Raw genomic sequence first — 24,611 nt, forward strand, 5'->3', positions numbered from 1 at the left:
GAAAAGGATCACTGGGTCCAGTTTCTGAAGGGGGGACATGGGGAAAGGGAGTAGGTGTATCCTATGTTCCTCTAGGACACAGAACAAGGAAAAATTTTCAGGAATACCTAAAAAGCTATTAGGAGGGGTCAGATCCATCAAAAAATGACAGCAGGTGCCCATCTGCTAAATGGGTTGGCCACCTTCCCACCACTGGGGGTGTTTAGGCAGACGGTGTGGTGCCATCTTGTAGAAAGCAACTCAAAAAGATTCCTGCATTAGGTAGGGTGATCTCTATGATCTCTTCTGGCATGGGGATTTCAGATTCTTAAAAATATTTATTGAATGAATTCTGTTGGTTCAAAGAGATATGAAGCTTCTGGGAGTTTCCTTGCTGATGAGAAAAATTCAGACTAAGCCCTGTGGTCACTACATAGGGAGATCCCCATGGAAGTCACATCGACCTGGGGAACATGGGGCCCTGACCAGGTCACATCCCAATACTTGCTATAGGCCTAACCACTCACCCTTGCCATGTGATGTTTCGATAATCCAGGTGCAGTTCAAGTTGTTGGGGTAGAAGTCGGGAAACCCTGGTGACAAGATGGTCCCACTGGAGCCTTGAATGAAGCCACCACAGAGTGCTACGAGAGTGAAGAAGGTGGTCAAAGACTGGAGTGGCTTGGGGAGCTCCCCCACCCCAACCAATCTTCCTGGGAACTTGGGAGCCATCTCCTCTCCACCCCCAGCCCTCACTGATGGAGTGGGAGAGTCAGTGCCCCTGCCAGCTCCTTTTTTTCATGGCAGGAAAGGAATCCACTACCTAAGCACCCCCATACAGTGTATCTCACCTTCACAGCTGGGCAGGGCCCGGCTCCACTGGAAGTTAGGCTCACACTCCAGGGGCTCCCCATCACTTAATGTGTAGCCTGAGTCACAGCTGAAGGTCACCAGAGCACCCACATAGAAGTCATTTCCATGGCGCTGCCCATTTACAGGGATCCCTGGATCCAGACAATGGTCTGACTGCAGTGTTATAGCTGGAAAAGAGAGCCCACAGCTGGAACAGACAGCTCACCATCACCATAGAGAGACCCCAGCTGGCTCACAAAGGGAAGGAGGAGAGAGCCCTGATTTACAGAAAGTTGAAGCTGCTATTTACCCATGCATCAAGCGTGGCTGTCAATATCTGCTGAGAGGGTATTTAAAGACCTGTCTGTCAGAGAAAACAAGTTGGTTCTATTATTTGTTCATTCATTCATTCATTCATTCATTTAATTAACAGAAGTTGAGTGTCCACTATGGTTTAGACACCAGACTAAGTCTTAGGGATACAAACATGAGTAAGAAAATGAGGCTTTCCTCATGGTGCTCTCAATCATGACTTTCTATGTTGGTCTACAAAGAATGGAAGGGACATCCATCTTCTTCAACTGAGGCACCAGAGATGGATGCAGAAGGTGATGAGGGAGGGTGAGGGTGAGCAGGAGATGCCATCACCTTTTAACCTCACGATCCTCAAACACTCTGTCCCCAGAGAGCCCGGCACAGTGGCACCCAACCACCTGCTCGCAGAGGAAGCCTTATGGTGTGTAGATCATCAGCTTTCATTGTTTCCAAAGGCTCCCCTCTAAGCTCCCATGGGCTCTGACAGAGGCTGAGAGCAAGGGAGTGCCCCCTCCCCTAGGAGCACAGCCTAACTGAGAAAGCCATGGGGATGGGGCTAAGATGGAGGCCCACTGCTGGAACAGTCCTGGGTCCTTTCACCCACTGCAGCCCACCTTGTCATCGGCTTCCCTGCCAAGACTCACTTTCATAGCGGAGCTGGAAGCCGATGTCTGAGTGACTCTTGTCGGTAGAGAAGAGGAGGTAGAGGTAGTTGCTGGTGCTGATGAGGAACTGGGGAACCTGGGTCCCATGGTAAACCCCGATCAAGGGCGCTGAGTATGTCCGTCCATCTCGAACTTCCAGAGTATCATAGTTGACCTCGGTTTTAAATCTGCCAAAGATGGAAATGTAGACTTCTTGAGAAACTCGAGGTTTATTAATTTGCAAATGACAAAAGGCCCTGCCTGACCCAGGGCTTCAGAACAACCAGATTTTGGCTGGCTGGGACATTTAAATACAATAGTGATACAGAAGGGCATTCTCTACTGCATTTAGCCCCTCCCCCTCCTCCCACGGCTAGGCAGCTCTCTTAGTCCTCCTTGTGGCCTGGACCAAGACTACTTATCTTAAGACCTAGAGGTGCAATGACTAGACTCATGGGGGTCAGAAGGATCTAGGCCAGAATTCAGTAAACTATAGCCCAGGGCCAAATCTGTTCTCTAGCCTATTTTTGGATGGCCTAAGAGCTAAGAATGGTTTTTAACATTTATATAGAGGTATGTTTTTTTTTTTTTTTTTTTTTTTTTTTTTTTTTTTAAATTTTTTTTTTTTTTCAACGTTTATTTATTTTTGGGACAGAGAGAGACAGAGCATGAACGGGGGAGGGGCAGAGAGAGAGGGAGACACAGAATCGGAAACAGGCTCCAGGCTCTGAGCCATCAGCCCAGAGCCCGACGCGGGGCTCGAACTCACGGACCGCGAGATCGTGACCTGGCTGAAGTCGGACGCTTAACCGACTGCGCCACCCAGGCGCCCCTAGAGGTATGTTTTTAAAAAGCAAAAAATATGCAACAGATAACCACAAATGGCCTACAAAACCTAAAATATTTACTATCGGGCTCTCACGGAAAAGTCTGAGCACTGCCGTTCTAGGCTGGGGATGCTCTGTACAGAAGAAGTTTGTCTTCAAACCTGGGTGACTACTTTCTCTACCCAAGGGAAGCACCTGGGGTGGGAGGGGGAAGTGGGGGCATCTGAGCAGGCTTTGGGTCAGAGGTCAGGAAGGCTGCCCTCCCATATTGCAAATTTCAGAGCTCTGCTCTTCAGATGCCAATGACTGCTTCAGTGACTGGTGGGTCTATCTCCCATTCTCCCTCCTTGGGGGTAAGGAAGCCAGAGAGGCTCTGACATCCCAAGTGATACCTCCACCTTCTGCTCACCCCTCTGGTCATAAACAGCACAAACTCCACTACTGAGGTGGGACCAAGGCCAAGGGCAAAGCCAGTGTGGTCTGTCCCCACTCCCCAGGGCAATTTGCTCCAGTGTTCTCTGGCTTGGCTGACATTTCAGCATCGGTGCTGGTCCTTGTCCCTCAACCCCAGGTGCCCTCCCACACCACTCCTTAGAAGACCCCCTTGCTGTTGCCTCCAAGGTTGTGGGTGCAGGTACCTGTCGAAGGTGATTTTGATGGGGTAGCCTGGCTGGGCTTCGATCACCCAGGCACAGCTCAGAGCATCCTTGTAGAAGCCAGGCCAGCCTGGAGATAGGATGGTACCACTGGGTGAAGTCAGATGACCACCGCAGGGGGCTGGGGGACAGAAGGGAGAGAAGGAGTTTTCTTGAGGGGACAAGTGAACAAACAGATAAAAACTCTCTCTATAAAACATATCTGCCAACAAGTATTGTTTTTGTTTTTATGGAGACTTACGTAAACTATATAAGCTGTGAGTTCTGTCTATTGGGATCTTTATAGATACGGCCCACTTACATCATTTGGACTTTTATTAAAGGCCGGAGGGGAGAAATAAAAATAATCCTTTAAACAAAGTCCTCTGCCATTCTGGAGGGGCTGAAGTACAGCTGATATTTGGGTCACACTGGTTTTTCACTTTGTTCCTCGCTCAATCAGCAGGCTTGTGGCAAAGGCAGAGACCAGGCAATCTCCTCATGCCTGGCGTGGTCTGGCACTGGGCAATGGGCAGACCCCGATGCTAGGCTTGGAGCACCAGCACAACCTGTTCTACTATAAGCTCCATGAGGGCAGGGACCTTATTAATGGTCTAATACAAGTTGGGATCCCCAGCATTTAGCCTAGAGTTTGGCACACAGTTATCAGTGATTGCTGCTTGAATGAATAAATGAATGGATAGAAGGTTCATGGCAGGTGGCTCCACAAGACACTGCGTGGTCCAGACACGCCTCTGATCCTGCCACGCCTGTTATCTCAGTCCTTTGGTCTCTCTCTGCCCATCCCTCAGCGTCCCGTCCCCATCCGCCTCACCACTGCCTCTCCTGCCTCCAGACTCTTGGTCCTTGTGGTGCTCCTTAGAGCTACTCCAGTCCTCCTCCTTCAGGCACGTGGTCAGCTTTCATCACCCACCCCTTTGCAAGCTATGCTAGGCCACGTGACTGCTTTGCCCAATAAAGTGAGGACAGAAGCAGCACGTGTCATGCCCACGGGGAACCTTTAGGAACCGGTGCACGGTTTGCAGTTTCCTGCCTCAGTGACTGTGAGAGCGTGTCAAGATGGAAGTCCCTCCAAGCTGGGCCTTTAAGTGACTCTGAGGAGTAGAGCCACTGATGACCAGTGTCAAACATGCAGCTCAGGTAGTCTGTGTGAGATATAAACTCCTGTTTTCAAGCCACTGAGATTTAGAGGTTGTATGTCAGTGCAGTCTAACCTAGCCCACCCAGACTAATACACATGCCTCCCCAGGACTACAACTGACACCCACGCTGTGGCCACTGTTGCCACCACTGCCACTCACGGGCTCACACAGACAGTCACGTTCATTCCTCATAAAACACAAACCCTGTAAGGGTGGTGCTATTATCCTCTGCATTTTACAGCTAAGAGAGGGTTATGGATGTTATGCAACCAGCCCTGTGTTAGCAAGTACTAGGGCCTGGATTCAGACCTAGGAAGACAGCATAAATCCAGAGATCCTAAACTAAGCAGGCTCCCAGTTTTAAAAGAACCTCTGCTTCCCTTGGAATCCCTTGCTATGAAGCTATCAGATGCCAAAAATGCCCTGAACAGGACCAGGAAGGAAATAAAAAGCTATCCACACTTGTATCTCTGCAATATTGTATATGTTTATCTCTAGGTAATCAGTCTCATAAAACATGGTCAAATATACACCTTTTCTTCTCTCAATTCTATAAACTTCTTGGAAACATCTAAAAATAATTGTCAAGAACTCTTCATAGAATGTTACATTAGGAAGTTTAATTAACATGAGATATAATAACAATAATAATCGCACTAGAAGTAGAAACCCATGCCAATGACTTACGATGCTACTTTATGTGTATTATCTCATTGAAAGGCACACGACATTTACACAGTTATTATGCCTATTTTACAGAGGAGAAAACTAAGGCTAAGCAGGCTAAAAGATGAGATCAAGAACTAATGGAGTCAGAGCTGGGATTTCACTTCAAGACCTCTGTCTCTAAATCCCCCTGCGGCACGTAATGGTAGACAGCTGTTAAGTGGCAGGAATGAGCTCACAGGGACTGAGAGTTTATTGTGTGTCAGGGCTTAACGTGGATTATTCTTGTGACAACTGCAACACTAAAAGACAGATACTACTGTTATCCTCATTTTATAGGTGGGGATTATCACCCCATTTTCAGTTAAGTTGAGGCTTGGAGAAACTTAAGTAGGAATATAGCATTTATACCAAATATCAAGAGAGTAAAGTGCAACGTGAGGATTGTCACTTCTTGGGTAATCCCAGTTTTCCGGATCCATCCTTGCACCTCCCTGAACCTGCGAATGTGTTCCCCTGTTTCTCCGATGGATACACGAGACCTTGGAGGTGGAGGGGAGTGGGCCTACTGTTCCGTCCCTGGGGTCTCCATGCAGGTATTAGCCTCAGCAGAAGCTGGGACTCTCTCTTGGCTTCAATTCAGCAAGGGCCCTGCCTCTTGGGTTGTGGATTGCAATATCCTCACTACTTACTCTCCAGAAAGCTGTAGCTCACACAGCTACTTCGGGGCACAAATCTCAACAAAACCCTGTCTGAAACAGGGAAACCCAGATCCTGCCTTTGCTAGTCACCACTTTGTGTTTCTCCGCTGTGTTGTTTCCGTGCTTTGGCTGGTTCACCTCTTCTTCTGCCCATGTGATGCTCAGATGACCTCTCTGTGCATTCAGTCCTTCACACCCGCTGGTTCATTTTCACATGCCAGGGTGACAGGTGCCAGGCACAGAGGAGGCGGGGGAGGGCTCCTGAATGCAATGTGTCTTTAACATTTGAAAAGACGCTCAGTCTCACTCTAACAAAATAGATACTAAAACTACAATGAGAAATGACTTCTCATCCATACGATAGGCAAAACCCAAATTTAATGACATGTGAGGCTAAGGGAAACCTGGTACTCTAGCACCTTGCTGGTGGAAATGCAAAATAGCCCAACCCCTGGGAAGTGAAATTTGGGAATGTCTAGCAAAACTCTTATGTGTTCGCTCTCTGACCCAGCAGTTCTCCTAGAACTCTATCCCAAAGATACACTTGCAAAACTATGACGTGTATACCTACAAGGGCTATACAAGGCAGCACTACCTGTGATAGCAAAGGAGTGGAAAGGGCCCAAATGTTCAGCAACGGGGAGCAGACTGAATGAACTGGGGTATCAACAAGATGTACGATGCAGCTGTGAGCAAGCATGAGGAATATTCTATATAATGCCAGGGAGTGGTCCCCAGAATATATTAGCAAGTGAATAAAAAGCAAGGTAAAGAGGTAAAAAGTAATTGTATGATTCCATTTAGCTAAGAGAGGGGAGGGACACACACACACACACACACACACACACACACACTCACTCACTCATGTTAACAATCGATAAAGAGTAAGCCAAAAACTCATGATTACCTATGGAGAGGAGGAGGAAAGGGGGTAGAGAAGAAAGGGGTAAAAGCTAGATTTTCTCAGAACATACCTTCTTTTAGGGGTTTAACTTTGGAACTGTGTAACTGTTTTTTCACCACTAAAAAGAAAGACTTAAAGTTGATAAACGGTTTCTCAAAACTCAACAACAGAGTAAACGAAATGAATACGGTACGGGGTCACTTGCTAGCACCATCACGCATGGAGAAACAGCGAAAGAGATTTTAGAGCGCTGTCCATCCCTAGTAGGATCCCGGAATGAGAGGAATTGCAAGTAAAGCAACTTAAACCATCTGCAGTGATCACATTGCTGTTGCCAGTGGTGGTAGTTCAATTCTGAGACTCTTGAGTATGTGTTAGGGAATGAGAAATGACGCTGGTGTTGTAGGGAGCCGGAATTTTCAGCAGGAATGAGAGCAGGTCCTGATATGACATCAAGAAAGTGAAAAAGTAAGTGTTCTTACATCTGAAATGAAATGAGCCCATTATGCATTTTATGTTTAAAAAATGATTCTTTAGCTCTGTTCATTGAAAAGCCTTAGAGACAAGGGCCTACTCAATAGTAATAATTATGCCTGGTGCCCAGACTCTTAAGTATCATTTTCCACTAAAAAAGGGACCAGGGCTCCTTGGAGAAATGGCTGATTCCAGGTCAGGGACAGAAAATGTTCAAGATGAGGTTGGGCCACTTTCAAAAGGCTCCCACTGGCCGATGGGACAATTTGAGCATCGGTTAGAATAATAATTGCAGTGGATTTAAATGCATAAAATATGTTCAAATCCACTGGACTGTAATGATATTTAAAAATGTTCAACTTTAGAAGATGTCAGGGAATCAGCTCATTGATACAAAAACTGCTAAAAAAAGGAAAATAATTAAGTTTTTCTCCTGCCTTTCCTTTATGAACTGTACCTCAGGGTAACCAAATAGTTGATGAGGGTGAGTTTTCTTTAAGTATTCCAGCTTATAAAAGATGAAATGATAGCATGTAGGCATTCTGCACTCCCCAGGCAAGGGCCACTGATGGCTCCTAACATCCTCAAATGAGAGACAACCAGGCATTTGCGCCTCTGATGGTGGCACAGAGCCCTGCCCGTAAAATATTCCGGTCAAAAAATGGAACCTAAATCTGATTAGGTTTGTAAGTCCTACTGCCAACTAAAGGAAATATAAGAGAGACAGGACCATGTTAAAGAACCTCCCAGGGACATAATTGTCAAAATTCAGAGTGCAGGAGACACCTCAGGATAAATGACCTGGCTTCTTCAACAAAAAAAATCGCAAGGGGTGGGGGTAGACATCCACCGATTAAGACAGGTAAAACACACATGCTAACTATAATGTATGAACCTAAGGAGGATTCTGATTTTTTAAAAATATTTTAAAAATAAAGTGTTAGAGGGCCGCCGGGGTGGCTCAGTTCGTTAAGCGTCCAACTTTGGCTCAGGTCACACGATCTCACGGTTTGTGGGTTTGAGCCCCGCATTGGGCTCTGTGCTGACAGCTCAGAGCCTGGAGCCTGCTTCGGATTCTGTGTCTCCATCTCTGTCTCTGCTCCTCCTCTGCTCATGCTCTGTCTCTGTCTCTCTCTCTCTCTCAAAAATAAACAAACATTAAAAAATTAAAAATAAAGTGTTAAATAATCATGGAAGTTTGATTGCATTAATTGATTAATAGGGGGCCTTAAACAGGTAGTCGTTCAGGCTAAATAAAATCGTCAGGGTGGGGCCCTGATCCGAGAGGACTGGTGTCCTTATAAGAGGAGGAAGAGACACCAGGGATGTGCACACAGAGAAAAGGCCACATGAGGACACAGTGAGAGGGTGGCCATGTGCAAGCCAAGGAAGAAGAGGCTTCAGGGGGAACTAAACCTGCCAGCACCTTGATCTTGGGCTTACGGCTTCAGAATGGAGAGAAAACAAATTTCTGTTGTTTAAGCTGCCCAGGCTGTGGTGTTTTGTTACAATGACATGAGATGACTAATACAGTGGGCTTCTGGTGAGGGGCTGGTGGTCCCCACTGAGGGACGGCCCACCTCTCCTGACCTCTGAGGTTAAAGCTGTGCCAGGCAAGGAGCAATCGGGAACAGTGACAGAGCACAAGAGTATGACGAACTAGTCCTCAGGGAGCCTCACAAGGTGCTGGACACCGATCTACATGTGCTGTTTCTTTTCCTGTATGTTTTACCTTCATAGCAACCCATAAGGAGGGTACTGGTATTAGCCTCATTTCAAGGTTGAGGAAACAGTTACAGGGAGGGTAGGTAACTGAAGCACACAGCCAGGAAGTGGCAGAGACAGGATTCAAACCCGGGTGGTCTGGTTCCAGAAATTTTAAGTGGTTGCTAACCACGTGGGAATGCCCACCCTCATACTGCCCTCAGAGGGGTTTTAGGTGACTAGGTGTTGAGCGTGAATGACAAGAAGTAGTGTAAGCCTTGCCCTGGGGTCTGCTAACTCCACCATTTTATGTCAGAATAAAAGGAGAATGAACTCGGGGGTCAGACAGACCTCATTTGGTGATTAAGAGTGGTGGTTCTGGAGTCAAGAGTCCTTGGGTTGGAATCTTGACTCTCCCATTCATTTAGCTGTGTGATCTTGAGCAAGTTACTTAGCTACTCTGTGCTTCAGTTTTTCTCATCTGTGAAATGAGGACACTAACAGGACTTACTTCCTCGGATTGTCATGAGGATTCGATAGGACAATGCATGCAAAGCACTTGGCCTAGTATCTAACACTCAGTAAATGCTCAAATGTTACTGGCCAGGGGGATCTCAGGCAAGTCAATTCACCTCACTGATTTGCAGCTTTCTCGTGCTTACAGCATGATTGCATCTTTTTCACAAGAGTGACCAGAAGATTAAGTGAGATCACATTAGAGACCCAATAACTCCTCTTACTTCTTCCTCGGAGGCCTAAATGAGCTACAGCTACCACTTTGATTCCTCTCGTGGGAATGGGGAGGACTGGCCTTCTGTCTTTTTTACAGGACTTTTTAATTTTCTGATTATAAAAGTAACACATCTGGCAGACATACAGAGAAAAACAATGTGGACGTGTTTACACCGAGCTGTCAAACCATTTTCCTCTAGGGAGTGGGACTGGGAAATGAAAATTTTCACTTTGAACTTTATCTCACGTATTGTTTAAGTTTTTTACAACCACCAAGAATTACTGTAAAAATGAGAATCAATTTATCTCCTTTTTCCCCCAGTGTATTTCTTATAAGTAGCATATTTTTTTAAGCCCAGTTTGAGATTCTTTGTCTTTTAATAAGGAGTTTAATTACCTTTACTGCCATAACTGATATGTTTGTCTTACAGCTGTCATTTTGTTTTATGCTGTCAATTTCTTTTTTTTTTTTTTAATTTTTTTTTTCAACGTTTATTTATTTTTGGGACAGAGAGAGACAGAGCATGAACGGGGGAGGGGCAGAGAGAGAGGGAGACACAGAATCGGAAACAGGCTCCAGGCTCTGAGCCATCAGCCCAGAGCCTGACGCGGGGCTCGAACTCACGGACCGTGAGATCGTGACCTGGCTGAAGTCGGACGCTTAACCGACTGCGCCACCCAGGCGCCCCTATGCTGTCAATTTCTGATGCTTCCATGTGGTGTCCTGCCTTTTGCAACAGGCAATATGTTTCCTTTTGTTTTATTTTTCTACTGGGATAGGAGTAGAAAAGTTGCTTTTCATCCTATTTGTGGCTACTTTGAAGTCTTTCATAAACAGGGTGGAAATTATATTCTCTGTAGTGAAATAATTCAAGACAAATACAGAAACAGTGGAGCCAAGAGTCTGGGTTTGAACTCTGGCTCCACTACTTACAAGCTGGGAGGACCCCGGGCAAGTGACTTAACCTCTCTGCACCCCAGTGGGGACAACAATTATACCTACTTCCTGCCTGATGCAAGGCTGAGATGAGGTGACACCTGTAAAATACTTATCCCCATGGGGTATGGTTACTTGGTTCTTCCGGAAAAAAGACGAGGAAGAGGTGAATGTGGGGGACAGATAACCGGGCAAGCCTGTGTAGACGCCTTTACTGCCTGGAAGGCTTTTTTAGTACATTTCTGGCTTTAAACATACGGATCCCCTATGTCCTCAGTTCTCTAGATAAGGGGTCAGCAAACTGCAGCCTGGGGGCCAAATCTGGCCCATCCACTTAAGCACTGTCTAAGGCTGTGTCTGTGTAATGATGCCAGAGTCGAGTAGAGACCCATAAGGCCCACAAAACCAAAGATACCTCCTCGCTGGCCCTTTAAGAAAGTTTGCCGACTTGCGTTTTAGAGCAACCAGATGATCATCCTTCTTTCTAAATTTAGGAGAAGACGCCATTTTCTCCCTTGTCCCATTATAGCCTCTCAAAAGCTAAGTGGCTCTTAGCATATATTAAAAGATTTTTTAAAAGACCATTAGCTTCTGCATTTAATTGTCCACAAGGTGGGGATACTTAATCAAAAACAAAACTAGAAAAAATGGAAAAGACAAAAGATGCTGATTACAAAGTGGGGTTCTCCTGAGGCTGGGATGTTGAGGGAAAGGAGCCACGGGGAGGCCAGGTCCCAGGGGCTCCTCCACCCCATCTGCTCCACTGGTTTAAGTCTGGGATTGGCCACCTGAGTTGGGGTCCCTCACGTGCCCCTCTGCTATGTCGCTCCCTAAGTCCCCGAAAACCAGTTTGGCAGCAAATGCTCACCACCCTGAGGAAACTGAGCAGGCTCTCCCCTGGGCCAAGTTCAGAGTCTCTCCAACGGGCTGCCCCCTATTTCTGGCTTCTTGCTGACCACGAACGCCCGGGTCCGCCATCCTCCCAAGGGAATGGATGAGATTTAATTTCAAAATTAGGACTGTGCCTATGAAACGTGGGTCCAATTCTCCCATGCATTCATACGTGGTCTCGAGTATTCCACTGCACTGGTGGAGCTAGGGTCTAGAAGCACCCGATTCAGGAGGGTGGGCAAGGAAGTGGATTCTGCCTCCTCAGAGGGGGCCAGCTCCACTGAGACCAAGTTGCCACAGGCTTTTGGGACCCTGGGAGACTGGGCTTCTGCCCGGAAGAGAATCTAGGTGGGGAGACAGGACCAAAGGCCACGGAACTGGTAAAGAAAAATGATATGGTGTTGAGACCAAGTGTCCAATAGAGTGGTCCAGCAGTGGCCCAAGGCAAACAAAAGGAATAGGAAAAGGGAGGGAGACAGCGGGGAAGAGTGAGAGGCAGCGGGGAAGATGCCTCGGATGAGATGGGCCAAGACGAGGACAACCAAAGAAGTCAGAGGACAGAATGAGGGAGAATAAGGGGCAATCTTACGGAGCTTACAAACCAGTGACAGCACAGCTAACAGTTTGGGGTACTTACTTTATGCCAGGAGCTACCCTTTATATATGTATCTTATTATTATCCCCTCCCTTTTGTTTTTGCTGGAAGAAGCAGAGGCTAAGAGGGAAAAGGTGATTTGCCAGGATTCCAGCCTACACCCCAAGGACTCGAAAGCCCACTGTAAACCCAGACCCTCTGCCACAAGCACTGAGTGGTCAGTGGTCTCTCCTGTCGTCTCCCCTCCCCCACCCATCACCTCTCGGGCAGTGCTTTCTCTAAGGCCCCCTTTTGTTCTCCTGTTCTTCCCACCTGCTGGCCAGGGTGCTCAGATTTGGGCCTGGGGACTGGGTACGTAAAGAGGTCAGTTAGGTCTCCAACTCTGTCCATCATGTGAAATGACAGGAAGAAGCTTTCTGCTCCCGAAAGGAGAGGACTACAGCCCCTACCTCCACGGCCCCCGTCAAGGGGGGCCTCCAAGGGGCCCGTGGATACTCACCTTTCATCCATCATTATCAGGGACCTGTTCTGTGCCAGGCACAGTGCTTGGTATGCACATCTGATATGATTCCTGCCCTCGAGAAGCTTAATCTGTGTTTTAAATGCCTGCAGCTTGGTAGAACGGATGGCTGGTCTCTGCAACTAAGTCAAAACCTGTTCTGTGCGGCGAGGCAGGATCGAGGGGATGCCATAGTAACCCCGTGCTTGCTTCCAGCTGTGTTCCTTCTGGCTGGTCTGCTCGTAGCCTTCTGAAGGCTTACCCCAAGGGTAAATGCTACGAAGGCAGCATTTATTTTTTTTTTAAAATTTTTTTTTTTTTTCAACGTTTATTTTTTTTATTTTTGGGACAGAGAGAGACACAGCATGAACGGGGGAGGGGCAGAGAGAGAGGGAGACACAGAATCGGAAACAGGCTCCAGGCTCTGAGCCATCAGCCCAGAGCCCGACGCGGGGCTCGAACTCACAGACCGCAAGATCGTGACCTGGCTGAAGTCGGACTCTTAACCGACTGCGCCACCCAGGCGCCCCACGAAGGCAGCATTTAACAGGAGCACAAAGGCCAGGGCTGAGAGATGTCCCAGGGAACCGGGGAAGATGAGCACGTGGAGGAGAGAGAGGCAAGCAGCCGGAAAGACCCAAAGTTCCATGGCATTGCCAATGCTTTGGGCTCATGGAGCTCCCCTGGGCAGGAGCTGGAAGCAGGGCTCCTAAGAGCTGTGGTACTGAGAGAGCTCCCAGTTGAAAGAAGTGTTTTTGATGTCTGAACATCTGAACCCAGAATTTCTCCAGTTTAATCTCTGGTTACAATTCAAATTTCTACATGAAGTAGTTCTGTAAAGCCCCTGCCATCCCAGTGTGAGGGTGAGAGGGTGGCCTGGGTCCTGAAAGAAGAGGAAGGAACCTCTCTGGCTGACAGCCACAGTCCCCAGCCCTGGCAGGCACGTACCTTCACATCGCAGCACGGCGCTGTTCCAGACCACGCTGCCCTCCTTCAGGATGCAGGTGATGGTCTCCGAGCCCTGAGTCCCGAGGAAGCCTTCGTCACAGAGGAAGGAGATGGAGCTTCCCAGCTGGAGGCTGTCACCAAACCGTTTGCCATTTACCGGAACGCCAGGATCTGGGCACTCGTTGTGTCGGAAGGCTGTGGGGACGGGGGTCAAGGACGTGATTAGGTAGAGCCGGTGTGCAGAGGGACCCCCAAAGAAAACAAGCTCCATTATGATAGTCAACCCTAGACCTCCACCACTTCCGCGAGAACCTGCCACGCTGGAGAGAGAGCCAGATGCTCTAGAGGCAGGTACCCCAGAACCAATGAGCCACACTGGGCATGAAGTGGGTGGTTGTTAGACTTGATCTCCTGCCTTCCTGAGCACTGAATCCAATTTCGTCCTAAGAAACATATATCGATCAGGCAGTGGACTAAGTATTTCTCATGTAGTTCATTTACATCATATGATTCCGGGAAGTAGACACGATCACCCCAGTTTACAAATGAGGAAACTGAGGTTCAACGTGGCTTAGGAGCAGGGCTGCCTCCTCCTGTCACATCCACTCGATGCGTCCCTAACTTCAGACAGTATGAGATCATTTATGTTGCAGATGAGCTGGACTCCAAGTCCTATGACACTAAGAGACACTAAGCATTATAAAGTAGGTGCCCTGGACTCAACCCTGTCTGAAGCCATTTCCTTCATTTCCTTGTGTGTTGTCAGGTTGCCTCTCACTCTGTCTGGGTAAGTGATACCGCAGCGGGGATGGGGCAGAGGAAAGAGAGCACTTGCCGGTTTGATTGAGCTTTGCTTCTTGTTAGTTACATGGGTCTGGGCAACTTATATAATCTAGCTGAACCTTCATTTCCTGACCTATAAAATGGAGACAGTACTACACTGGCAGGGTCATTCTGGGATAGAAGTAATAGGGAAGTTGGTATGAATTTGAAAGTGGAGAATGTTCGGGACTGCACCTGACAGATGGTAAGTACTCCCTGAGTATGAGTCCCCTTCCTTCTTCCCCACTGGGTCTCCACTGAGCTCGTTCCCAGCCTGCCTTGATTAGGGGTGCCGTGGTTCTCATACTCAGGTCTCTGAGCCACACCCCGTCTGCATCCCTGCTGTTGTGAGCGTGGCGCTTTCCAGGCGAGACCAGGCTCCATGGCTGCGCAGGCACATGCCCCCTTAAATTAAGAACTCAATCTGCAAGCCTCTGAAATTCCCTAGTGATTGAAACATTTGCACAACCAGAAACAGAAGGGGCCCGGGGGCTGCGGGATCTTGCTGGAGGCAAGAGACCTGAAAAGCTAGGGATCCTTCCTACTGATGGGGAGCTGCGGGACCATGCGATGTGGAGATGACTGTGATGATCCCTTGCAGCCTTGCGGATGCCCCAGCACTCTTCCCACTGAATTGCTAAGCCCAGCTCAGCCCAGACTTAGTCTCCCCACCTTCCTTCATTAGCAACGGTGACTGTGAGGTTGCTTTGACATTTAGAAAGATGGTGTGGGAAGAAGAGTGGTGCTCGGGGCCCAGAAGTCTGGACACACACGTCTCTTCAAAACCCAATCAGTCACACGTGCGCACGCTCACATGTGCATGCACACAGGGACGCACACATGCAGGGATATGAAGCTACTTCCAACATCTGGGCACAAAGGTTCTAAATCAAGGATTTACATACTGCTCAGTTCTACCTGTGCACTTTTTCAAGCCTCAGTTTCCTGGCATGTAGAAGGGGTAGAAAGAGCTTAGCTACTGAAGTTTCTGCTGAGCAGCTGGTGGTGATGGCCACAGAGGCACTTACACAGCAGGTGCTCAGGAGACAGCAGCTACCATCTACATTGTTCAAAATGCCCCACAGAAGGATTAGCTCTGAGGAGCGCTGGGGATGAAAATGGGATCACTGATCCTTGTTACCGGATCAAGCTTCAAGTCAGCACAAGGGGAACCTCCCAGGGTTCTCTTGCTATGGGGAAGCTACCTGGGAGATGAGCTCCCTGACACTGGGCAAATTAAAGCTCAGCCTAGAGGATCATCATCTGCATGTGACAGAGGAGCTTGATGTCCGAGTCCCCAAACACTTGCCCATGGACTATTGCACCAGCTACAGCAGAATCACTTCAGAAGCCTGTAAAAATGTAGATTATGGGGCTTCATCCCCTTAGGGATTCTGATTCAGCAATGCGGCCTGGATTTAAAACAATTACTTCTATTTATCCATCCAACTATCTGTATAAATGCACAGAAAAATATCTGATGTCTGCAATAATGTTTACTGGCAAGAATCATTTCTGGGTGGGGGAATTTTAGGGTCGTAGTTAGTACTTTCTCTTTGATCTGCCCCATTTGTTGAGTATTTATGTGTTAGATGCATGTCATTTTTCTAGTGGTAGAGAAGCCTTGGAGAGGAATGCTAGGCAATAGCTCGATCCTCACTTAGGTCAGATCCGCTGTCTTTTGCCTCTCCCCCCACCCCTGGGGACTTAGCATGTGCTGCTTTCTGGAAAGAGGGCACTTCCTAGGTTTAGCTAGGAGACTCAGTAGCCAGTTTGTCCCAGGCTCCCCATTGACATCTGCACCTGCTGAACCTGCGGAGTTTCCAGCCCTCACCATGCTGCAAAGTGGGCTCCCTGGCATACCTCTTACCCTTCTTCCTACTCCTACCAGGGAGAGAAAAAGGGCATTACTCATTCATGGATCTCTCCATTTAGTAAATATTTACTGATCCTTACCAGGCGCAGACCCTGTGCTGGGCAGAGAGGATAGGAAGATATGCGTGCATACCCGTACCTTTCCAGAGCTCACTATCTCATGGTAAAGCAAGGATGAGGGTAGATAAGCTAGAAGCTAGAGCGGCAGCGCTAGACTGGGAAGACTGAGGAAGACAGACTGGGTTCTGCTTCCTCCTGCCTGTGGATGGTGGGAAGATCTCCAGATCCCTGGAGGAGGCATGCCCTGAGAAGACTGATGGTTTCTAGCAAGTTTACTATCCTGAAGAAGGTGCTGAAGGGAACATCAGGAAAGGGCTTTAGCTTGGGTAGTTCCTTAGAATCTGAGGTCCCCAATGGTCCACCATTTGGCACCTGCTGTCTTCAGCTCAACTAGACCCCAGGGACAGGCGGGACAAGGAAGCAAGACCTCTATGCCAAGGAGTGGGGTGGGGGCTAGGAGATCAGTTCTGTCAAAAAGTACCACACTGGGGCGCCTGGGTGGCTCAGTCAGTTCAGCGTCTGACTCGATTTTGGCTCAGCTCATGATCTCACAGTGATGAGCTCAATCCCCTTATCGGGTTGTGAGCTGAGCATGGAGCCTGCTTAAGATTCTCTCTCTCTTCCTCTGCCCCTACCCCACTCTCTCTTAAAAAAAAAGTACCACACTATGTGAATGTTTGTGTGCATAGAGTGAAGTGTGAATTGGGGGCTTGCATTTCACAAGAAGCCTCTGGAAGAGGTTAATTGCTCAGGCAGACCCAGCTTCAGCCCCACTTGACTGTTTGCCATTAGCTAAGTTCACTGGGTCTACAGTAAACTCATTATGACCTGATAAGCACTTGTTGCTATCACTGGCAGCTTGCTGTTTCCATCCCACCCTATCACCCCAGGAGGCACAGTCATGGAAAGAATTATCCCTTAGCTTCAAGCTGCTTCTAGAGAAGGGGCCCAGTATGAAAACTGGAGGTGATAACTTTTGGACTGTGGGCCTGAGAGGGGCAATGAGGAAATGCCCCTAAAACAAGGCTAAGAAAGCTCAGTTCCAAGCAGAAACACTGCTTGGGACCATTGTTTCTGATTTGACTATGGGGGTGGGAACTGGGCAAAGTGTGGTGCAAGAGCCCCACTGGGGCTCCCTGAAGTCAACAGTAAGCAGGTGTTCAAGGACAGGGAGGGGCACAATGGAGTGGGATGGGCAACGATGTGTGGCTGACACAGGCTTCATCTCCCTTGGGCTCTTCCTGGTTCTAATTGGGCCTTCTAGGAGGGGGAGGCGGAGAGGGAAAAATGAGGTTCCAGCCTTGTTATACATTACATATGGCGCCTATAGGAAATAGATGCTCAAAAGAGAGCCACGTGGTAGGAAAGAGCACCCTGGCCAGCAGCCTGCGCTTTCTGCTTTTTCCTGGCCTTGCCGGAACACCATGCCGGGGCACTGCAGCCCTGCAAAGCCCTTGGAGCTGGCCCACCCATGTCAATGCTCCTCCGTGGGGGCACCCTGGACCAGGCCCAGAGGCTGATGTGCAGAAGGACCGAATGGGGACTCACTGGTGAAAGTGATGTTGAAACCCCTCTTCCCTGTGGAGTGGTCAGTCTGGAACTCGAGACGGGCCACGTGGCCGCTGCTTGTGATGGAAGAGGGGAGCTGGTTTCCTGAGAAGGTGCCCAGGACTGGGGCCTCGGCTGTGGCGCCATCCTTGATGACCAGGAAGTCGAACTGAGGTTCTACATCGATGTCGTTGAAAGCCAGGTGGATGCGGCTCTCAGGCCGGGCCAGGATGAGCCAGACACAGTGGAGGTGGTTGCCGTAGTCCTCTGGGTAGTTGGGCGACAGGACGATCCCAGAGGGGCTGGTGAAGTTGAAGAAGCAAGAAACTGTAAGAGAAGAGCGGTGGAGGTCAGTGAGCATCCCTGCACTCTGCCTGGGCTACTGAGGGTTGGCACAGGGAACATTTCTTTAGCCTAAAGAGCAGCAGAAAGAAATGATGACACAGGGTTGGGCCAGACTGGCTGGGCTCTGAGCTCTAGGAGGGAGACACGTTGGCTCCATGCTCAGTATGGTGCTGGGAAGGGCCCCTCTGGCAAACCACAGACATGGTGGAGTTGGTCTACTCTTGGTCCCTCTCCCCCTTACAGCGTGCTCATCCCAGGAAGTGTCTGTAAGCTCCTGGTCCCTTGTATCGGGGAAAAACCATCCTTCAAGCTTAAGTAGGGTCACAGAGCCCAGCTTCTCCTAGCTGGTGGTGATCCGTTGGCTGGTAACCAGGGTCTGGGTATGCCAAGTCCATTTCTCCTCTTTAAACACTTTTGGTGGGAAAATAATAGGTATGCCCTGGGGATTCTGGCAACCTCGAAGTTACATACGTATGCTAAGGAGGTGCTGGGTAAACATTGTCTCTCAGAGACCAGAGCTTTGGAAGAAACCTGGGGCAGGGGTCATGGTGCCTCATCTGGATGCCTTGCCCTCTTCCTGTCCTCTCTCCTACTTTACCCTAAGGACACACTCTTCTGAAAATCCTTATTTTCAACCCTTTTCATGCCAGTGACTAACAGACCCTGGAACAAGGCTGAGGCAAGGGAAATGCTATAAATGGAAAAACAAACAAGCGAACATTAAACCAAAATTAAAAAGGAAAATAATACAATGAAAAAAATTGCAACAGATATGCCAAAGGGTAAATATCAATATTAAATTCGAGTCTTCGTAATTGTATAAGAACATCACAAAGATGAGCAAAGAATATGCTCACAGGATTCATAGGAGAAAAAATAGAATTAATATGAAAACACAGTCCATTTCACAAGTAAAAAAATAAAGAAAAAATATACAGCCCAATATTGTTAAGGCTTTGTGGAAACTCATGTGTATTTATTGCCAGTTGCAGAGTAAAGTTGATATAATCCTTTCGGAAGGGAGTATATGAATTCTTATCAACAGCCACAAAACTATTCAAATATTCTGACTCAGTAATCTCTAGGAATTAATTTAAAAGAAAAAGAGCCACATGGACAAAGATGTTTATAGTGACATAATTTTATTACAGAGAAAAAATGTGAGCAACCTATATACGAGCCTAATAATAGGTGGTAAATTATAGCCTTTAATGCGATGCTGTTTGAGCGAAATCATTAAAGTGATAAATATGACCCTGTAGAAAGAAGAACGTTAAGCATCAATTTAAGTAAAACAGTAGATCATAAAATTATATGTATACTTCTGATTATAGCTATTACATATTTATTTACATGTGGATAAAGACTGGACATGAGCCCCCGAATAAAAATTGTTTCCGAGTAATAGGTTTTGGGGTAATACTTTTTCAAAATGAAAACAATATTTAATTTTCCTGACTGCAAAAAATGAGATAGGCTTATACTAAAAATTTTTTAATGTAAAAGTATAAAGAGGGTAGGAAATAATATGGACAAACATCTGAATCTCTTTATAACATTTATGTTGATGTTTGGTGTTCATACTACAGAAACTTCGGTAAGCCTAGTATTTGGCTTATTTCTTATAATGAAGCTCAGGTGAAAAATAATAATGAAGTCATGCTTGCAAAACAAACACACAAAACAAAGGAACCGGTCACTCTTTATGTTGAGTTTCTCCTTCCTTCCCCTGACTCTACCAGTCTTCCCCTTTTCTATGTTAGGTATTTCTTTTCCAACCTGCTACTCAAAGCCCTTCCATCCAGTTCTGCAGAGTGAACCTCGTCCCTAAGACACATTCAGTCTCACCCTTGTAATATCTGTGTTTTAGAGGTATAGAAAGAGTCTGAGCCAAGGAGAGAGCTGGACATGAAAATGCTTTTAGGCAACACAATATATAATTAACAGTGATTATTATAATATATTAGTGGCGGTTACTAAGTGCAGGCATTGTTCTGAGCACTGTCATCAATTACTCAATTTAGCTGTCACAATAACACTATTTGGTAGGTAGCCCATTTTAAAGATGAAGACACTGAGGCACATAGACGTTAAGTAATTTGCCAGGGTTGCTCGGCCAGTAAGTCGTAACAAACATCAAGTTCAAAGCCATCTGACTCCAGGAGCCAAGCTCATAGCCACCCCTCAACATCTTCTTCCAGTTTGAGAATAGTACTGCCCACTGGGCCTAATGGAGTCCTTGGGAGTGTTCTCAAAATTTGCTGAATATCAGTCTATCAGTCTTAATGACTACATTAGCATTGAAGTGGGGGGCCTCTAGGCTGGCCATGGATGCCCCCCCCCCAACCCATGCCATCTCCAGCTGCAAGCATAATGGCAATTGTGAGGAATCTTAACCCAACAAGGCCAACGATCTTGAAGACAAGGGGAAAAATCATGAGCCCTGCCTACCAGGAGAACCACACCAGAGTGGACTGGAGGCAAAGAGAAGTGCTATGATTTCAGAGGGAAGACCATCACGGAAGCATGTGCACAAATGGGTTTGTTGCACAGGAGAATTTAATGAACATCATCTGAGTCCCCCACCCCCACTCCATCACTCTGTCACATTATTCTTTTTTCTTTATACCCTTTTTTCTGGGTTGCCATCTTGCAAAGCTCCAGGGGCACCATTTTGGCCAGATATATATGGTAGCTTTACCTATCACTCTCTAAAATTATCTTGTTTACTCGTTTATTTATGGTCCATCCCTCCCTCTCCCCAACACATGCACATATACTCCATGACAGTAGAAATCTTGTCTGTTTGATGCCTCTGGGTCCCTAATGCCTCCCACTGTGCATGGTGCACTCATGGTGGGTGCTCAATCAATACTTGCTGAATGAATCAATGAGTATAGTTGACCCCTGAACAGCACAGGTTTGAACTACACACATCCACTTACATGTCAAAAAAGATTTTTTTTGGATAAATACAGCATAGTACTGTAAATGTATTTTCTATTCCTTATGACTTTCTTAATAACATTTGCTTTTCTCTAGCTTACTTTATTGTAAGGATACAATATATAATACACATACCATACAAAATATGTGTTAATCAACTGTTTATGTTATCGGTAAGGCTTTTGGTCAGCAGTTGGCTATTAGTAGTTCAGTTTTTTTTTTTTCCAACGTTTTTATTTATTTTTGGGACAGAGAGAGACAGAGCATGAACGGGGGAGGGGCAGAGAGAGAGAGGGAGACACAGAATCGGAAACAGGCTCCAGGCTCTGAGCCATCAGCCCAGAGCCCGACGCGGGGCTCGAACTCACGGACCGCGAGATCGTGACCTGGCTGAAGTCGGACGCTTAACCGACTGCGCCACCCAGGCGCCCCAGTAGTTCAGTTTTTAAGGAGTTAAAAGTTATATGTGGATTTTTTTGACTGTACAGGGTTTGGGGGGCAGGTTGGCGCCTCTACCCCCCATGTCATTCAAGGGTTCATTGTATTTAACGTTTGATACCATCTGAAAAGATGGGACATGAATACGTGTGCCTCACTTCCTCATTGCGTTCCAACCCCAAAGCAACAGAATTGACCAAAGTCTGAAAAACAGGTGGATAGCTCTGGAAAAAATACTGTGCCATCACCCTTAATGCATTTCTCATACACACAGTACAGATTTGTTCCTAAATAACTTAGAGTAGAAAAGAGAGTGACCCAGCCAAGTTGCTAAACAGCAAAGCCAGTAGAAACTGCTCCCAATGTCAAAGGCCATAAAAAATCTATTATGCACATAACCTTCATTAAAAAAAACACTCAAAGATGTTTTCTTTTTTTTTTTTTTAATTTTTTTTTTCAACGTTTTTTATTTATTTTTGGGACAGAGAGAGACAGAGCATGAACGGGGGAGGGGCAGAGAGAGAGGGAGACACAGAATCGGAAACAGGCTCCAGGCTCCGAGCCATCAGCCCAGAGCCCGACGCGGGGCTCGAACTCACGGACCGCGAGATCGTGACCTGGCTGAAGTCGGACGTTTAACCGACTGTGCCACCCAGGCGCCCCTCAAAGATGTTTTCTACACAACTGAGAGATGAATCAAAATGAAGAACTCAAATGGGAGGAAGTTATGGTTAATATAAAATGAAAAAGACTGGTAAGAAGCAAATAAAACATATAGTAAAGAATCTAAATAATTTCTATAAACACAGTTCTAAAACAGAATGCAAGCGTAACAAATATTCCTTTGAAGAGAAGATAAAAGATATCACTCCTGCCTAAACCCCAGGGTAAACACTGCAGATGACACTGATATAAAGCGTAAAGTTGGAGCAAGGAGATATGTTAATTTCCTCATCTTGCAAGAAACTCTGTTATATAGTTTCTGTGGTTAATTAGAGAAATATAGGTTAGAGCATGTTTTTAAAGATGTTAAGAGTAATTAGTAATAGACTATAAAGTATCTTATCTTCAAAATTACCAAAGGGGAAAAAGGAAAGCAGTCAATTTAGCAAAAAATGGAATTCAAAGGAAAGCAACAAGGAAGCATAAAGAGGGGAAATGTAAAGTAAATGCTAAAAAATAAAAGACAAGAGACAAACATTATTTATGACAGTACATGTATACAAGTTAATCTATCCCAGTAAATTATAATCCTCATTTTGGAATAACATACGTAGCTTCCACAAAGGGACTCAGAGGTTAAAAAGAAAGGGGCCAAGACAGCTCAGACTTCACATTAGAAGAATATTAGAATTTACAAATGCCGAGGCTCTAGAAATTCCTGTGTATTTGGTGGAGTGGGTCCAGAGCATCACAGGTTTAAAAAGCTCCCCAGGTGACCCTATATGTGCAACCAAATTTTCGGAAGGACTGGTGGAGGCAAATGCAAACCACATGAATAAGGAGTTTCAATATTAAGATCAACCTCTTGGATGTTATAATATCACACCGGACTTGTGGATGATCCTTATTCTGGTCAACAGTCCTATGGCAGCTACCAAGACATATTTCTTCTTGTACCTGGAAGGAGATGAGCTTGTAAAGAGACACTAATAGAACAAGGATGTGGTCCTGCAAAGCTTGGTCTTAACACCACAAAAGACAACTCAGATTTGTTGCCAGGACAGGAAAAGGGAGCATGTATCATTCCAGAAAGGTCTAATCTCTCTCACTCTGGAAAATTATGTTTGCATGTTACATTGAAGTTTTTCCATTAAGAGAACAAAGTTTGCTTCTCAGTGTCCAAAATGAGGAAAACATGAAATGTTGTCATTGGATCTTATCACCATCAATTGTCCAGGTTAAAAGAGGCAGATAAGGTGCCTACCCAATTCGGATGTAGTTATGTTCATGGATCTTGACCTTGGATAAACCTTTAAGTCAGAGGGCTCTTACCTGGCTCAGACTTATGAAAAATAATAAAGGTGGCAAACTCATTAACGGGTGCATGCCTAATTACTGTGTGTAATATCAGATTGTTATTTGACAGGATCTTGAGTGAAAAACGCAAGGGGCGTGTTGAAAAACCCCCTCTTGGGGCGCCTGGGTGGAGCAGTCGGTTAAGCATCCGACTTCAGCCAGGTCACGATCTCGCGGTCCATGAGTTCGAGCCCCGCGTCAGGCTCTGGGCTGATGGCTCGGAGCCTGGAGCCTGTTTCCGATTCTGTGTCTCCCTCTCTCTCTGCCCCTCCCCCGTTCATGCTCTGTCTCTCTCTGTCCCCCAAAAAATAAATAAACGTTGAAAAAAAATTTTTTTAAAAAAGAAAAACCCCCTCTTGTTATCTTGTCTTTTGGTGTTGTCACTGCTGGCTTCACTGCTTTCAAAACGATAATTCAATTACTGGGGGCCTGACAAAGTAAAACAAAATCCAAAGATGATATTGAGAAGATGGATGGTGCACACATCCCAAAATGAAAATATGATAGTTATGATATGTTATGGCCCAAAGCACTGACGCAGACCAAATCAACTATTTTTAAAAAATACAAGAGTTGGAGAAAAATATACTTGTCTGAAATCAAAAGTAAATAAAGATAAAGAGGACCTATAAAATACTCTGAGAGTATATGTGCTACATGAAACTGTGTAGCAATGAGGAGCATAACCCTCCTTATAAGCGCCCATGGAATATTACAGAAATAGACTTTATTTTAGGCTACAAGGAAATCTACACAAACTTCCCCACAAAACAAAAGCTGTGGGGGCCACATTTTCTGTTCACAGCGCAAATGAACTAGGAATCAGTAATAAAAGAACACAGAAAGATCTGTAAATCACTTGAGAATGCATAGAACCCTTTCTTAACTAAGTTTGTTTGTTTACTTGTATTTAATTAGTTCGTATAAAGTGCAATATTCATTTCAGATGTAGAATTCAGTGATTTGTCACCTACATACATCACCCAGTTCTCACCACAAGGGCCCTCCTTAATACCTTGAGTTCAAAAAGGAACAGACTCTGTCAACACAGACTAGTTATATTAATGATGATGATATTAGGTCAAAGCTGTA

At 46.3% G+C, this 24,611-nt stretch overlaps 1 protein-coding gene across 1 annotated transcript in view; it reads right to left on the bottom strand.

The window, feature by feature from the left end:
- CSMD2 (CUB and Sushi multiple domains 2) overlaps window positions 1-24,611 on the bottom strand; it is a 543,771-nt gene that overhangs the window by 211,976 nt on the left and 307,184 nt on the right. Inside the window, 6 exon segments of the mRNA XM_043573327.1 lie at window positions 507-623; window positions 831-1,019; window positions 1,791-1,978; window positions 3,256-3,394; window positions 13,467-13,661; window positions 17,772-18,098. Coding sequence (XP_043429262.1) covers window positions 507-623; window positions 831-1,019; window positions 1,791-1,978; window positions 3,256-3,394; window positions 13,467-13,661; window positions 17,772-18,098 — 1,155 coding nt within the window.

The sequence above is a fragment of the Prionailurus bengalensis genome, chromosome C1 (genome assembly GCF_016509475.1).
Source record: "Prionailurus bengalensis isolate Pbe53 chromosome C1, Fcat_Pben_1.1_paternal_pri, whole genome shotgun sequence".
In the NCBI taxonomy this organism is placed as follows: domain Eukaryota; kingdom Metazoa; phylum Chordata; class Mammalia; order Carnivora; family Felidae; genus Prionailurus; species Prionailurus bengalensis.